This window comes from Pezoporus wallicus, unplaced genomic scaffold, assembly GCF_028554395.1.
Source record: "Pezoporus wallicus isolate ANWC-B61680 ecotype Strahan unplaced genomic scaffold, APGP_CSIRO_Pwel_v1 contig_8490, whole genome shotgun sequence".
Classification (NCBI taxonomy): Eukaryota; Metazoa; Chordata; class Aves; order Psittaciformes; family Psittacidae; genus Pezoporus; species Pezoporus wallicus.
Genome location: NW_026642793.1, coordinates 847,469 through 864,514, shown reverse-complemented (window position 1 = coordinate 864,514; position 17,046 = coordinate 847,469). Strand labels below are relative to the sequence as shown.

Genomic DNA, 17,046 nt, shown 5'->3' with positions numbered 1-17,046 from the left:
GGTCTTTATCTACCCACAGACAGATCCAAGATGGGTGGCTGTCCTGCATCCTGCTATACTAAATGTGCTTGTGAGCCCACCTGGGAGGCAGGCAGGGAGTTGTAGGTTCTGTGACCGACTCTAAACCAGCTGATGTTACTGTGCCCATCCATAACTATCTGAGACGGTGGCTTCTGGAAGTGGGTATCTGCCTCTTAGGACCTGGGACATAACTGTTCCAGGGTGCCAGAGCTGTTACACCTACACATGAAGAGGAAAAAAGCAACAAAACAACTAAAAATAATTCACAAATTGTAAAAGCAATGGAATGTAAAGGTAAAATTCATAATAACTTATTTAAAGGTATTCTTCTAAAGCCTTCCTTACATGGTAAAGTATTCAAAGAATGGTCCCAATGCCATCAAATTCCTTCATTCTGTTTAAAAGCAGTCAGGAAAAACTTCCTGCTTTACTACCTGATCGCACTTCCCTCCCCTCAAAAATCAGACACACGTTCATAATACCGGTTTTGGGGTTTGATTTTAGGCACAGGCCTGCGCTTCAGTCCTGCTGTAACAAATACCTAGAACAGAGGGAAATTTACCCTCCAAATCCATTAGATCTTGATTTGTATTTAGCGTGAGTGCAAGGCTTGGCAAACCACTTTCAAACACAACCATGGAACGCTTCCCTCTGTTTGGAATTGTGCTATTTTTGTCCAAATGATCTGAAAGAAAATCAACCTTCCAACAGTGTTTATCAAAACTGCTTAAAAGAACAAAGCAGTCTGGTCACAAAATTGAAACCAAAGGGTTCAGGATAGGGCAATGCTACATTTAAAACCTCTTTGAATTAATCTCTTCTGCTAAAACCAAAGTTTTTCCATGTTGGGAATAAATGGGGATTTTGAGAATTCCAAAAAATAAATCTGCAATCAAATCCTGAAGAAATACTTTGGGAAATCAACATACACTTCCATGATATAGCAAGGCTTCATCTTCAAAAGGGCTACACAGAGTTTCTGCACTATTAAAGGCAAACTAAGCTAGAACATACACAAATTACTACATGGACATGAAGGCCACATTGCGTTTACGTAGGCTAGATAACAATGGCACAAGTCAAAACTTACTTGTAACACTGCCTAATCACACACCAATGACATGCACTGGGAAGAAAACAGGTGAAGACCTTTTTCTTTACCATTTTTTCCTAGTTCTAATATTATTTCCATCAATACTAAATCTCGTACATTCATCTCACTGCAAGTGTAAAAACCTGATGGGAACAAAGAACTCAAAACAGCTTTGCTGACACAACACAGTGGCAACAAGAGAGGCAACAGGCCAGCTCATTTCAGTCTGCCAAGTCAAGTAGCCAGTTTTATACAAAGGTTATCAAAAGGAACAGGCTAAACATTACATTAAAATTGTTCCTTATGGGCTTCCTCAAAACTCTATTTCAATCTTAAGTAGTTGGTTTGAATTCAGGTCTTTGCACTTCAGTCAAGTGTCAACTTCTGCTTCATTCATGGTGGGTTTTTTGGGTCGTTGTTGGGCATCTTTTGCCTTATCGCAAAGTGTAGTGCTTGGGCTTTAAGCATTCCAAAGAAGCGTTTGCCTCTGTGTTTTACCTGACATTTAGGGAAAAAAGGCAAAAAAATGGAGTGATTTTTTCAAATACTAGGTTTTGTAAGAGTCTTTTATTATTAAAACATAAAATTCCTAGAGTACTGGGCCTAGATCGCAAGACAAAATCCCTTTCAATCCAGACTTGTACAGCTCTGCAAGATCAAGTCACCTCTATTTCACTGGAATGAAATACAGGAAAAAACAGTATAGAAAAAAATCTCCTAAATGTAAGGTTTCCCCTCTCTGGTACAGGGTGTGCCTTTCCCACCATGTACTACAGGTCTTGGTGGAAGGATATTTAAAACCATGGTTGTTTAAGCAACACTGGAGAGCTACTTTTACGAGCACAAATGAATTGTCATGTGTGTGGCGATGGCGAGATACGCACCTGGATCATGAAATTCATTCAAGCACTTGCTCAAAAACACACAAGGCAAGCAAATCTCATTTGGGACCACAGACCAAGCCATTTCTTACTTAAAAGGACTTGCAAGCTAATAACTTCTTTCAAGGATATACTATTTTAAACATCTGTTGGTTGACAAATACTATCTCAAAACCCCTACGTTTACACCTACCTGGTTTGATTTTTAACCTACCTCCAAATCTGAAAGTATTTTGGAGGGGACCTTTTACATTCGTAACAATTCAAGTGTAACTGTAATGCTGAGTAGTAAGTTTGGTTTGTCCTGAAATTCTCTGAACTATGCAGTTCGGTATCAGTGCAGAAGCAGCAGAAGACTGCTGTGGTTGGCTCAGTGGATTTATAAAAACAAAATAAAACAAAAAAATCCCCCCCCCTCCCCATGTATCCTTTACAGAATATATGTAAAATCGTGTCCTTCCCTGGTCATATTCACAACTTATCTACAAGATAGTGTTGGCAGTAGAAACTGCAGTCCATGACTATTTGCAGTCAGCTCTCATCCATCTGGTCCTCTGCTTTCTCTTAGGCTTCAACTTGTTCAGTTTTTTGCGGGGTTTCTCAGTCTTCTGAGTTTCAACAGAATCCACCCCGAGAACATGTTCAGAGCAGCATAACTGTCCATTCAACATGGAATTTAGTACTGTCCCGTCTTGGTGTTCCTTGCAGAAAGAATTTGGGCAGAAGTGGCAGAAAGAAACAGAAGGTTTGCCACAAACATCACAGTGGTGCCAAGGACACTCCCACTTCCCTGTGATCAAAGACAAAAGAGCTCATTAGTGGGGAGTAAAACATGGCACTGGCTTTTAAAGAAGCACTGTGTTCCAGCAGCTGAACAACAAGCGACTCCTGACAATGCAAGATGAGACAGCACCTACCAGGCCTAATCTCAAAGATCAAAATGCTACCTCATATTTCTAAAGCACAAAAGCCAGCAGCAAGTAGCAGATGGGACATCCTCTCTTCAACACTGCAGTTGACTTCAGCTAGAAGAAATTATTCAGGCCTTACTCAGTAGCATCATTACAACATGCAGGCTTGTAGAGTATCCATCAATCCAACATCCATCAATTGCTGCCTACCATTACAATGCTTACTTGTTACCTGCAAGTTTTGCTTAGGGATGGTTGCTGTGCTTTACCTACTGATGCTCTTTTGCCCCAGCACGTTCTACCAGACATTGTTTTACTTGTTTCTGGGGTAACAGGCTTTGCCTGCTTCGCTTCATATCCCACCTGACATGGCTGACTGGAACTAGGTAACTTCTGTGTTATCTTGATCTACAGCCTCATGTCTGCTGCCCGTAACATCTTCCCACTCACCTTGCTCCAGATGCTGCTGCTGTTCTTTTGGCTTGAACTCAACTGGCTTCACGTATTTCTGACACATAATCTATTTGCCTATGACAGGACTACAGTGCTCCAACCAGGGATGTACTCATTTACCTACATTTGTAAAACAAAGAGCTCATTTTGCCACAGAGGCAGGAGGAAGGCCATCTTTTGTTTCCATACTCAAGAAGAGCTCCTACATGACGCACAAATGAAGTTCTCACCATACGAACACAGTGCTTTCAAGCTGACACTCTTGGCAAGGTTTCAGCACAATAAATGAAGTACCTGCACAAGTGCAGTTTAAGAGGCAAATCGACTCACCAAAGGGACGTTTCACCAAACCAAGACAGGAGAGATGATAAGCTTTAGTACAAGACTTCCTGTCACACAACACCAGCTGGCCTCCATCACCGCAACGGAAACAATCATCTTCGGATTCTTTCTTCCCTTCATTTTTCGTTCTGCGTCTCCGTGTTCTCTTTTTGGTCTTTTTGCCTTTTTCTTCTGAGGCGTTGGTGGAAGAATTCTAAAAGAGTAAGAAGCAAATCTGTAAATGCCAGTTTTGCAAAGGAAAATTATTACCAAGCTAGAAAAACTGCTGTCGTGCCTGGCAAACCATGCACACTTTGACTTGGTGCAGGCCTGTTCTGTGCCTCGCCATACCTATCTGTATTGGCATAAATCCCACTACCCTTGTGAAAAGTCATCTTGAAACCAGGTCTTGTCCCTGTAATCCCTTCCTAGTGGAAAGCTCTTCCGCTTTCTTATCACTGAAAAAAGGTCTAATCTACTTGTGGCTAATTTACACCCATTTTGCTCTTGCACAACCAATCACTTCAATATCCACTTTTCTCTCCCAGTTGCGTATATTTATGCTGGAATTACTAAAACCAGGCCCCACTTCTCTTTGAGGAATGGACAGCAGAACTGTAGCTGTGCCCATAATCCTGGAGAGAATATACAAAACCTTACCTCTATTTCAGTCTGACATCCTGCTGCTTGCCACTTCGACTCTCCCTCACCAAATCATATGAAATGCATTCTGGATCCCATTTCAACCTCCCTTCCATCATTCCCTCCCTCTAACCCCCACAGTCATTACCTACTTTAAAATGAGCGCATTCTATCTACCAGTGCAGACAGCCTTGCCAAACTGAACTGTAACAGTTCATTTCTTCATGGCTGTCTGTGTAAGCTGACCACAAACTTATGTGAAACCTCGCTGAAGCTTATCCTTAACAAAAACCAGCTACGGGAATTCTGGAAGCTTTAAGTCCACCCTCTAAAGTGCCTGATACTGTGTGAAGGACCACACGAAGGTGCAGCCTTTCTACATCCATATTCATATACTTGTACCCTCCCTTGCACTCCTATGCCAGCCCTTCAGGAGGCCCCATCAACTTCTGCTGGATTACAGGTTTTCAATTAACCCGACACAAATCATACAGGTAATTTTCTTGGTGCAATTTGGGACCAATTTTTCTTCATTCAAAACTGGCGGTTTTTTCCCTGCAGTTCAATGGATTATTTTTTTAAAACAGATCTTAACAAAATAATCATATTTTAAGGCTTAGATGGGGGATATATAAACTGCAATGTCACAATGATCTCATTGACTATAGTTAGGTGTGTTTCCAAACCCAGTATTTCCTACTGTACTGTTACACCATAAAAGCATATTCTTTCGCACCAAGATTATGTTTGGCAAAACAATGTTCTATCTTCCAGCAAGGGAAACAGTAAGCTTTTTCTTCAGAAGACATCTAGCATCTGTTCGAGCAGCACTGACCCTGATCATAACATACAACTGGTTCACCAGTGCATGTCCCAAAAGAAAAACAACAAGGCCAGTAGACGAGACCCTGTCAAAATCTCTTGATCTATAACTTGCCTTTGGTCTGTCCCCAAGAAATCCACTGCAGTTTGGGGCACCACATTTGCAGACTGTTTTTTCGTTGCCCAGACAGTCAAGGTTGTAATTAAAAGTCAGCTCTGTCCCTGAGTGAGACAAGACAAACGCTTTCATTATGAAGGACAAGGTAATGAAGTGGATTCAAATTATTACAAACAAATACAGGTTTCATTAACTGTTTCATTAGCTGCTGGTCTACTACCATGGGATTTCTTCCTCTCTATTGCTCATAAGCACTGACAATGATTAACTACATGCCAGTACAGCATGTCTTATGCAATCACATATTAAAATAAATGGGTTTGACGTAACAAAACTGTGTGTCTGGTCTACACACACAGAGGTTATATATAGCTAAATAGCTAACAGCTAGATAAAGCTCTAGATAGAAGATACACGTATGTGTGTACAGAAACCAAACATATATACTTTTAAGCAGCCTCATTCATCCACTCCTTCAGCTTATTATCTTCATTTGAAAAGATGCACAAGTACTGTCCAAGATCTCCAAAACAAAACCTATGGTCTACACCACAAAGTGAATGCAAGGGTACTAACTAGGGTCTCCTTGCTGTTCCCTAGGAAGCAAGCAACAAGAAGCAGCCATAGCACTCTCTAACAAGAAACATTAAAGTAAAAGGCAGATCACAAAGCATCTCTTCCATGTGCTGAGTTCACTACAAAACTATTTGCACTGAACCAGTTAAACCATGACCATCCTGCTCATAACAGTGCAAAAGGTTTAACTTGGGGAATTAAACCAAACCCAACATATGCTGACGTACCTGCAGGAATATCACACACAGCAAACAGGCCAACACGAGTGTCTCCATTTACTGTCCATTTGAGAGTTTCACAATTTGGTTGGCAGCTGTGATTCATAAACCGAGAATAGTTTCCTTTAGGGCCAGCATCAATAATCCGGTCCTGGAGATCAAACCAGCAACAGAACGAGTGATTTTTCTCTTCACAAAGTAAAAATCCATTAATTATTTCAGTAGTCGCATTCAAAACAGACAATCAAAACAGCTTCTGCTCCCCAGAAGCACACAAACAAACTGATGGTACATGTTGTATTGAAAACTGTAGTGTCTCATGTGGCCTGGAATGTGACACTCCCAAAGCAATACCCATGCTCTAGCTCACATCTTCCCAAAACCCATCGCAGCCACATGGCAGGATAAGTGTTCTCGTGAGCACTGTGGTGGTGATGTTAGAGAACCCCTCCCTCCAGAAAGCCTCAAAACTCACACTCAGTCCATTTAACCTTTAACTCTGCATTCACCAAGCTGTGATGCATTTACAAACACTTAATTTTGTGGTATTTACCAAGTCACTGGGGGATTACCTGCAGAGATTACCAGTTTCCCAACAGCTTTCTTTCCCCAATAAGCCTAGTTCAAGCAAAACCAAGCTCTTGATAAACTAAACAAAAATCCTATCCCTACATAAAATTACCTTTTAGTTTCTATCTCCACCAAACGTATCAGACATTAACAAAATAGAGTCATGAAATAGCCAGAACTGTGTTTCTTTGAAGAGCTGATTAAGAAAGCTTTGTTTATTTATGAAATACTATTAACTTCCCTTTTAACTAATTTTCATTAGAGTGCACATGTATGATTGTGAAGACTACACACACATAGACTCTAAGTGCATGTGCATGGGTTATTTCTGCAAGATAGAACCACGCTGAGCATTTATTAACTACAGTATGAGTCAAATACATGTTCAGTTCAGCTTTTTAATGTACTGATGTTGTATGTCAGTTTAGTAGAGGGGCGAGAAACTTATGTGTTCAGAGAAACATGGGTTCATCATTCTGAGGTGATAACTGCTGTGCAGGGACTCCTCTGTTAACAGGACTAATGAGAACAGTAGCTGTGGAAACACAGAACAGCACAGTCTCAGCAAAAGAAAGGTGATTAGGAGTGAAAGAACACGCCGGACTGACAGACAGCTTTGGTTTTTCTCCTAGGTATCTGTTTGGTACTTAAGCAATATAATATATATACACACACACACACAATACCTCCCGCATATATATAATCTATACCCCTACTTCCAGGAACAAAATTCTCAGAGGCATGCACAGAAAACTACAGAGTGGGATTAACGTGCTGTGTTAATCCATCTGCTGGATTAATTTGCTGCAGAATCAATTTGTGGAGTGCTGGCTGGCTACTAAGGCAGACAGTGCTTTCTGAACAGAGTATGCACTGAAGCACAAGGCTGGTTTTGCTATAGACAAAAGGACAGAGAGTTGTGAAAAACATTAAATGCTCAGTATAGGACACAGCCTCACAACTACGTTCCACACTACTCTGCAGTGAGAATTTCTGCTGTTGTTGAGATGTTATTAAAAGGACTGCTAATAATAATTCATCCAACTCTATAATCGCTATTTCCCAAAGCATCATACTTCAAGACTAGGCAGATAAATACTTCCATTGTACTTGATGGCAAGCAACAAAGCACAGTTATAGACCTTAATATATACTTTATTACATTATGCAGTTAGAACTAATGAGATGCATTATATATATATCTCTCTAAAATAAATACACATATATATGCATATATGCACATATTTTTATATATATATATGAAGAATGGAGCAAGCAGGCACAGAAGATACAACAACAGGAATATATGAAAGTGTGGAACATCAAAAGGAGCAGCGCACTGTATCAAGGTGATCAATAGAAGGAAAAGGAATGAAAATAATGTTACAAATAAATACTGGAAAAATGTAAAATACTCTACCTTATCGATAGTAAGCATATAGAAGTGGGTAATATCATTTTCATGTGCATATTTGATTCTTGCCATACATTCCTCTTCATCAATCAGCTCACCAACATACTCATTCACAAACTCTCCCTGAAAGATACCAGGTATCACTAGTAAAGTATATACCAAACCCACAAACAACACCCCGAGTCCCCAGTTCCCTGCTCCTCAGGAACAATTCATACCTTTTTGATGTCCCTCTTGGCAACCAGACCCCAGCCTTTCCCATCGGTTTTGATGATCTTTGTCTCTGGGTACTGTCGCTTTGTAAAGCACTGGTTTTGGCACCGTTCTCCCGCTGGACAAACTTGTGGATGGCATTCGTACATCAGCATCCGATTTAGGCACTCGGAATCGAAGCCACACGGGTTTTCATCTGTGGGTTTGCAGTTGCACTTGGGAATCTCAGAAATATCAGCAGTATATATCTGCACTTTACCACAAGGTTTATTCACCTGAATAATACATTAAAATAGTTCAAACATCACTTAAAAACATTGGAATTTACTGCAAGAGTTATTATAGTGGTTACTAATTTCTGCAATGATGTTCCAATGGAAGCAAACTTCCATCATCTCCTGGCTGTGAAAACACAATTGCCAGCACATCATTACCACCTCTCCTCCCCACCTCACCATCCAGCTCTTCCTCTCCAGTGCTGCCTTAGACCTTTCAGTGTCCAGGGTAATTTCCTCAAACTTTACCTTAATATGCTTGTATGGTGGAGGTTTACGTTCACTTTCTTGGGTTTCTTTGGCTTCTCGCTGTAGCTTTATTTCTCGAAATCGAGCTTCGGCTTCTTGCAAAGCTAGAACAGATTGTTGTATCATCAGAAAAGGCTCATTCCCGTGTGTGTTAGAGAATCACCCTTTTCTTCCTCATCCTATCATTCAGTTTTCTTGCAAACAATGGTTCTGGAGTGTTAATGTTCTTAACAGGTATCAATTCTTTCTGCCTCCCAGTTACACTCATCATTTCCTTTACGGAAAGTAAAAAATCATCAGAAATCATTCCAATTAGATGCTAGTCTTTTACAAGCCATGCAAATAGTGCTTTTATTCAAAATTAGTACCAGTGACTGCTGCCCAGGACACCAAAACCATTGTTTTGATCTAATATTGTAAAACAAATGTACAAAACCAGGCCCAAGGCTATGTGTAGAGAAAGCAAAGCACGCGTTATCACCAGATCACTCTTGTTAACTTCAGCTATGTACCATTTTTGAAGACTTTTCCAATCCCTTTGATCCCCTGGTATCTACTCCCTCGGTCTCCCTCCATATAAGGGAACACCCGTGCTTGGTGTGTCCAGTAGTAATCCTTAGAACCAAAGAAAAACACAGGAAATTCTCCGATTTCATGCTTCATTTTCTGGATATTTGGGGGAACGTTTTTCGGATGGCAAACTTCTGCCGGCCACCATCTAGCACAGAAGTACAAATAAAACAATACAGCATTTTAGTCAAGCTCTTTCTGCAAGAGACAGTTTAACCAAATCACCCTGAGCAGCAGCAACTGATCATTTTTTCCGAGATCCAAGAGGATTAAAATCTCTTCCTCCCCCCAGTAAGACAGGTCTAGAGCAGGAAAGCCCAACACTTAAAACTGTGGGACTTCCATCGCCTGCAAGTTGAGCATACACATAAAGCTCCCTGCATCTGGTTAACAAAAACATCATCTTTAACAGGCCTGTAATCACTGTAATCATCAAAGATCAAGAGACAGCTGATAATAGCTATTAATGCTTCCTAGGATAAACCCCACCCACCTCTATCTCACTCAGATCTCAGCGAAGTGTGAAACACTGACAACCTGAGTGACTTATCTCCCAGCCTGCAAGGTAGTAATTTAGCCAATGACAAGTTATACCAGCTTCATTATTTGAAGAGACCTCTGAAACAAAAGGGGTTGAAGACTCATACACTGGAAGCAGATGTCAGAAGACTACAAGCAGTCCTGTATGGGCAATGCTTTGGTTGAGAGCAACAGTACGACTTGAAGATTGCAAGGAGATGGGGTCTCTAGCTTAAGGAGGAATGAGAAATCCGTGTGCAGCAAAGCTGCCCTACAGAAACAACCAACTGTATGCTCCTTAATTAGACATGCCAGTACTGTAACACAAAATAAATCTGTTCGTCAGACCTGTAATTTCCCAGTTTAACCCAAATAATATCCTGGAAATGGAGCTTCTTCCCTGCCCTGCAGTCATTGCAGTACCAGCTCCCATCCGGCATTTCGATGTTTAAGCAGTCTGGGTGAAAGGCTGCGGGACACGACTCGCAGCACAACAATCTTCCTCCTTTAGAGCGAGGAAAAACAAAGATTGCAACACATAGAGACAAAGGTAAAACCAGGTTTAAAGCAGTGCAATAGGTTCAGTTAGAAAATAAATGGTTAAACCATGCTGGCTCGCAACAAAGATGAAACCTTTAGTTATGTACAAACCCCAAAAGGTCCTTACTAATTTGAATGCCTGGCAGACTTGGATTAGTAATGCATACAAAATAACAAGCAAGCTAGCAATAAAAAAGCCAGAATAATGCACCACAAATTGTAATTACTTTGTTTTACTTTAATGGCTAAAATATGCTTAACAGTTTAATATATATTAATATTTCACTGTATGCAAAATGTTACCAAGAGATTTTGTTATGCTTTTCTTTGGGGGGGGGGGGGAGAAAGAGGGAATGAGGTTCTTAGTTTGCTCCATGAATTATCAAGTGCAAAGTTAGCTGCAGCTTAAAAGCTGCTATGCTGCATGTTAATTTGTTAACAAATCAGGTTAACTTCCACTGCCACAGTTTAATCAGCACTGTGCATTTTGTGGGGCTCAGTAAGAAACAGATTTATTGCTAGACATAAACCAAACCACCCTTAATTAGTGGCACTCCCAGCACCAACAAATACTGATTCAATTTGCTGTCTGCTGCTAAACTAAAAGCAACTCTTAAATTATTTAGTTTTAATATTACGTATTAGCAATAAAGAAACACAAAAAGCTTCAGTACATTGAACACGGGGGGAAAGAACAAAGAAATACTACTCATTAAGTGTCTCTGGTAAAGAATTAAATTGGCTTCTGGTTGCTGGACAAAGTCCAAGTGAAAACATTCCTTAATAAATTATATCTGCAAAAAAGGGATACTCAAAAACTTGAAGCAGCACAAGCTGACCTGAAGCTATTTCAATACCTCACAGATCTCTAAAGAAAGAGATTGCTAATAATTCTCTATAAACAGATCAGTACAATAGCATTTAAACTGAAGGATAAATCATTTTGCTGCTGCATTTGTGAAGGAGTTTTCCATCAGTTTACCTTTTGAACACACAAAGCACCAGCTCACATTGACATGCGCGTGATGACTTTTTCCTTTCATGGCAGTGAAATGATTCGTACAAACAATGCTGTTGGAAGCGATGACTGCACATCCCGCAGCAACGCAAACGTCTCCAGCATGGTATGCGACAGGACAGCGAACACAACGCATCATCTTTCCTAGCAAAGCAGAACACTGCCATATTATTTTGGAACAAAACTGATTTCTTAGTTGAGCTAAAACACGGTAGTACTGCCTCAGGTAGGCTACATACAAACACACAAAAAAATATCCGCTATGCTTTCAGAGTTTGCACATTTGCATTTAGCAACAGTACTGAATTAACAACAGCTTTTAAAGAACCCTAGACTGAGTTTAAAGCATTATGGTATTTAAATGTGCAGGTTTTAACTACGCACAGCAGGGTAGGCAAGCTTTCCTCATGCAATCCTGTCTACAGATGTTGCCCAAAGCTAAAAATATGCACAGGATCAAACACCTCCACATCCAGCGAGCCCTGCTGCAGGATTTGCACGTTCACAGGTCCTGCCCTTGCTCTGCTCAGCCTGTCTCTCCTCATCATCTAGGCATTCTAGGTTTCATTCTCTTACCATGGTTAAATATAGCAAATAGAAAGCTAGTTAAATAAATAGAACACAAGGTAAATGCTAATGTTTGACTAAAATGTATTCAATCCTTATTTTTAAAGGAATTTGGAATCAGTCACCAGTCCATGCCTGAAAACCTGCAGGCAGCAGCTATTAAATGGCCAGCTTCCTTACCTTAACATACCACAAACAGACTTAATTCATCAGTCATCCAAATGTAAAATGAAACTACCTTTTGAAATCCGTGGATGTGAGGGGTTACTAACATGACAACTCAGGCAGCTGTGGAGAGGGCATCGAAACCCCCTGTTCTCAAACACAGTGAGATGGAATTTTTTCACACAGGCTTCATGGTAGAATTTCCCGCAGTGAGACACGACACAGCGTTTCACATCTGCCTTTCTCTCCTTGCACACAAAACACGTATGCACACCTAGTGGCAAAAGTAAGGAAAAGATCTGTCACCCAAACGTGAATTCAAACTGCTTCTGTTGGTTTGGTTATGCATGAGGAAGGGTTTTGTTTTTAAACAAACTCAAATTCTATTCTTTGATGCAGCAACCCATTTAACTCTTCAGTGTTAAATACTCATCTGCTCAGATAAAGTCACAATGCAAACCCACTGCAGTTAACACGAGCACAATGCCCAAAGCCTCACCAACCTGCTTTTACATTCTTATTTATAAGCCTCGGTACATGAGTAAGACTCTATTTTTTGTCATTTTTCTTATTAAACCAATGAACCAGGATAATGGGCTGTCTGTGAGCCTCTGAAATTTGAAGTGGGTCCACAAACCAAGGACAAGCATCCTCTAATCTCTCTGCACCACTTGGAACAGCTTTATTTTGAAGCAGCCTTGCTCCAGCAAGGTTCACTGCATGTACTGAGATGAGCTTATGAGCAAGAACGCAAATCTTTTACATAAGTTTTATGATTAAGAACTTTCAAGCAGTTATTATAGGATTAAAAGCAGATGAAATTAATAGCAATAAAGTAGTCTTTTAATAGGAAAAGCAAAAGATTGGTATAGACACAAAGGACTGAAAAAGGGCTTAAAGCATTTCACCTGCTGCTTTTTTTCCTAGGATTTCTTAAGCCTTTGTGACAGACTTTATAAATCTCATCTGTAATTGCACTCAGAGAGCAACTATTTTGCAGTTATTAAGGCAATGGAATTCAGACCACATCAGCCAAGTTGCAAGAGGTTCTCCCCGAAAACACTGTGTGAGCTTTCTAAACCACGGCACACTCAGTGGTACTGTATGAACTCCCACCCTGTCAGGCACCAAAGGTAAGTATGGTTTCTCCCAGGATACATACTGTGTACAGGAGGATTTCCTAGAACAATGTATGGGGAAACTACAACTTTTTTTTTTTATATTAATAGAAAGGGACAGACTTGCCTGATGTACATTCACTACATATGAATTTTCCTGCTGGTCTTCCAGAGAGCCCAAGGCAGCTCACATGAAAAGCTCGATAGCAAAGTCCTTCACACAGTAGGAGATCACCTGTTTTTTCACACAGCTTTTACAACACAAAGGCATTGAATGTTAAAGAAAAGTTCACATGTGGAAAAAACTGTTTTCTTTATTCCTTTCCATATATTGCTCCTCAAAATCTCTTTTCCCGTTGTTGAAATCAAATAATGGAGTCATTAAAACTGCTAGAAATATCACTCATAGAACCACAGTTCAGGAGTAAATACAAACTGACAGAAAAAAGGAAAAGAAACAGAGCTTTAAGAAGCTTTCCTGAGCACACTGATGCACCTGAGTAGGGTTAAAAGGCTTCCTTATTTCCCTTTTCCTCGGCAAAAGGAAATTAATCTAGGTGGCACAATGACACTTCTATGTCCGAGTGGGTAGCAATGACACAAGCACAACTAAAAACGAACTGAACAACAATGCTGGCAGAACTTAAGGGATTAGCCAACATTTAAAAATAGATATAACCTCATCACCGCTACAAGACATGAAAATACAGCTGCGTGCCTGGTCTCGTGGAAACAAACTTGATCTGTCCATTTGTATTGTGTTATCATTTCACAACCCAAGAACTCTTCTAGAATAGTCTGAGAGAGCTTTTTGCTTTCAGTTAACACATCACACGCATGCTGCTAGCAATGCAGGGCTGCAATCTTTGCTGCACACAGAAGCACAGGACCCAATGGGCTTTACTTCCTCCTCTTTATTAACAGAGAAGCAAGCAGCTCTTCTCAGTCATTTAACTAGTTACCTGGCAACACTCACGCACTTACTCTGAGGTCCACATTACGCTTATCTTAGAGATGTGGAAAGCCAAGCAGAAAGGAAAAGTCACGTATTGGAGGTCAAGGAAAAGAAATAATTAGGAATGAAGAATTCCAATTACTGGCATAGCACCCTCATGGCTAACAGACATCTCAGACACACACGATAAACCTGTTTCTGGCCTGATATTGTCATTTTCATATTTCAAAAGCCCTCTTCTAGGGAGCCTCAGGAAACATCGCTGCCCCAGCTGACATCTCTCACCTGACACACATATTCTTTTTTTGTTCCTGCTCCTCGCTCAGATTTTTTGGATGATATAGACACTTCAGTCTGAGTTTCATCAGCACTTTCATAGGGAGACTCTGAGCGCTCGTCTCCTTGGCCATCCGAGATCTGAAGATTAAACATACGTGTTAGAGAAAGCAGCCATGTAGGGTCAATTCTGTACAGAACATCAACTGAAGGAAGCAAGCACCCTGCAACTCACACTAACAGATTCAGGCACACTCTTTGGGTTTCGTTTCCCCCACCTTTAAAAACAGCTTGATTAAAACCAGAGTATGCATTTGTGGAAGTCACAACTGTAACCACCATCCTCAGCAACTGAAAAGCAGCCAAAACAAAACACCAAAACCTTTTAATACGGCAGTTTATTTATAGTCAGTTCTGTAATACAGTTAGCTGTTAGCCAGTACCACAGGGATATCTTCAACCCCCTTGATTAAAGTTTGCATACATGTTTTATGAGAGTAGCAGTTAATTTTAGAAAGAAACTTGGTAAACTTCAAGCTGCGTATGAAAGTCTCTGACCCAAATAATCCCCAATAAAATGGGAACAGTATATAGAAAGAAGGAAGAAAGAAAGAAGTGGCTGCCTGAACATGCTTAAGGAGCATTACAGCCAACAATGAATTCAAAATACCATAAAAGATATAGCCCTGTAATGGATTTACGTTAAAATACCCCAAACAACCCAAGTAACATATTTAAAAGAAACTATAGGTCAGTTTCCAGTTCAATAGAATTTAGGGAGGGGATGGACAACTGAGTCATTTGTCTTATCTCAGATTACCCCAGAAGATGCAGAATCTCATATTGCTGCCCTCAGACAGTACTCACTGAGTTGTGTTCTACTAAGGGCATTCTCCAAGAGAGCATCACAATTAGGAATTGCACAAGAAACCTGTCACTTCTCTTCAAGCTTGTTCTAATGGTTATTCATTCACACAGACCAACAAAGATACTGCCTCAGGTCCCTTTTGAGTTGTCTTACTGCAACTCACAGTAGATGCTGCTTTACTCCAAGTATTTCAACTATATTAAAAGCCCTCTGAAAGCAAACATTTTCCTCCTATGGAAGCATGCTGCAATGAAGCCTGTTTCAATCCTTTTTAGTAAGTCAGAACCCTCTAATTTTCACCCAGAGGAACTTTTCTCAGCATCAACAGAATTTTGGTGCGTTTTCTCTAAACCTCAGCTGTACTTCAAAAAGGCTCTTGAAAAATCAGGCATGAGAACTGGAGGCAACAGCCCATTAGAAGGCTAAGTACCATATCAAAAGCAAACCAACATGCTACTCTTCAGCGCATCTGTTCTGCTGCATAAGGAACTCCCTAAGTCTTTTCAATACAGCCCTAAAAGTCCTTGTAAACTGCAGTGGAACTCAAGAGCTCCTTCTGGCAATAGCTGTTCGTCAGGATACAGACACCCCGGTTTATATGAAGAATTTGCTCTGTTTTCAGACATATGATCTCATATTTATCAACAGCAGAATGTACTTTATCAAGAACAGCCCAGCTTACAAATAGAGACAGCTAGACTCAATCCCCCTATCAGCCAATCTCCTTTAATGTGAACATTTATTAGAAGTGATTTATTTTGAAATCAGAGAGAAAAAATGTAAACCCGAACCAGGCCTGGCATTAGTCTTCACAAAATCCCTTTAGAAACACTGGTTTTGAGCGATTACTTCTCACTGTTGCTGCCAGCTAACTCGCATTCCTCCTTTTAACATCTGCTTTCCTTGACCATGCCTGAAAATACTTTGTGAATTATATCACAGTGACGGTTGGGGTTTCCCCCCCCGCCTCAGATTACTTGGAAGGGCGTAAATGCATTTTCTCTGTGCAAATGCACACTAGCAAAGCAACTCATACCTACACATCACCTATGAATATTTCTACAATTGCAGTGATTTGGAGATTTAGAGCTTTAGAAGCAGTTAACAGAGACTGCATGTTAAGTCATTGCTTTGTTCAGGCACCAGGAAATCTCTGTCCCCTGGAAGGAGCTGCGAAACAGTAAACTGCAAATGCAACCTGAGCGCGTGGCCAAGAGCAGCCCCTTCTTGCTGGGAAAGGCAGATGAAGAAAGGTAGCGTGGGAGTGCGGCAAAAACACAACCCCCTTTTCCCTTGCCGTTGAAGTAAACTTCCACACATGCTTATTTCTGTTTAAACCATTCCCACAGAAGCATTAATTAGCACGTCATTATGTTCCTGTTCCAACTAGCCAAAATTAGTCATGTTTAGGAAAGAAAAAAGCCACAGTGAAAACCGCCAAACCGAAAACATAAGCTGGAAGGCCTTAGGTCTTTATGGCTGCTCTACTTAAAGTAGCTTTTCTACTATATAAAAAAAAGGGCTCTATATTGTAAACTAAGCAGTCTTATGTTAACTTGACACTGTGGTTATCTCCCATCTTTTCCCCACACCACAAAGTACATGTAAAGCCCGAAGAAAACCCATTTGTGCAGCATACCTTAAGACTTAAGACAGCCTTCTTTCTAGCAGCA

The 17,046-nt window shown here is 40.5% G+C and overlaps 1 protein-coding gene and 1 non-coding gene across 3 annotated transcripts in view; both read right to left on the bottom strand.

Moving 5' to 3' along the window:
* Window positions 1–1,659: 1,659 nt before the first annotated feature.
* NSD2 (nuclear receptor binding SET domain protein 2) overlaps window positions 1,660–17,046 on the bottom strand; it is a 72,912-nt gene continuing 57,525 nt past the window's right edge. The window contains exons 11-23 of one of the 2 annotated variants that reach the window (XM_057432284.1): window positions 14,515–14,646; window positions 13,402–13,525; window positions 12,230–12,430; window positions 11,389–11,568; window positions 10,215–10,371; window positions 9,290–9,495; window positions 8,778–8,881; window positions 8,259–8,528; window positions 8,047–8,163; window positions 6,066–6,207; window positions 5,260–5,366; window positions 3,690–3,894; window positions 1,660–2,785 (exon numbers count right to left, since the gene is read on the bottom strand). In XM_057432284.1, coding sequence (XP_057288267.1) covers window positions 2,517–2,785; window positions 3,690–3,894; window positions 5,260–5,366; window positions 6,066–6,207; window positions 8,047–8,163; window positions 8,259–8,528; window positions 8,778–8,881; window positions 9,290–9,495; window positions 10,215–10,371; window positions 11,389–11,568; window positions 12,230–12,430; window positions 13,402–13,525; window positions 14,515–14,646 — 2,214 coding nt within the window. In that variant the 3' untranslated portion in view covers window positions 1,660–2,516. Of the gene's footprint in view, window positions 2,786–3,689; window positions 3,895–5,259; window positions 5,367–6,065; window positions 6,208–8,046; window positions 8,164–8,258; window positions 8,529–8,777; window positions 8,882–9,289; window positions 9,496–10,214; window positions 10,372–11,388; window positions 11,569–12,229; window positions 12,431–13,232; window positions 13,526–14,514; window positions 14,647–17,046 lie in introns of those variants that run through there. The other variant, XM_057432282.1, reaches the window with a different exon arrangement.
* On the bottom strand, window positions 6,350–6,480 carry LOC130611525 (small Cajal body-specific RNA 23). Its single transcript, XR_008975253.1, has one exon. It is a non-coding gene; the product is annotated as a small Cajal body-specific RNA 23 (non-coding RNA).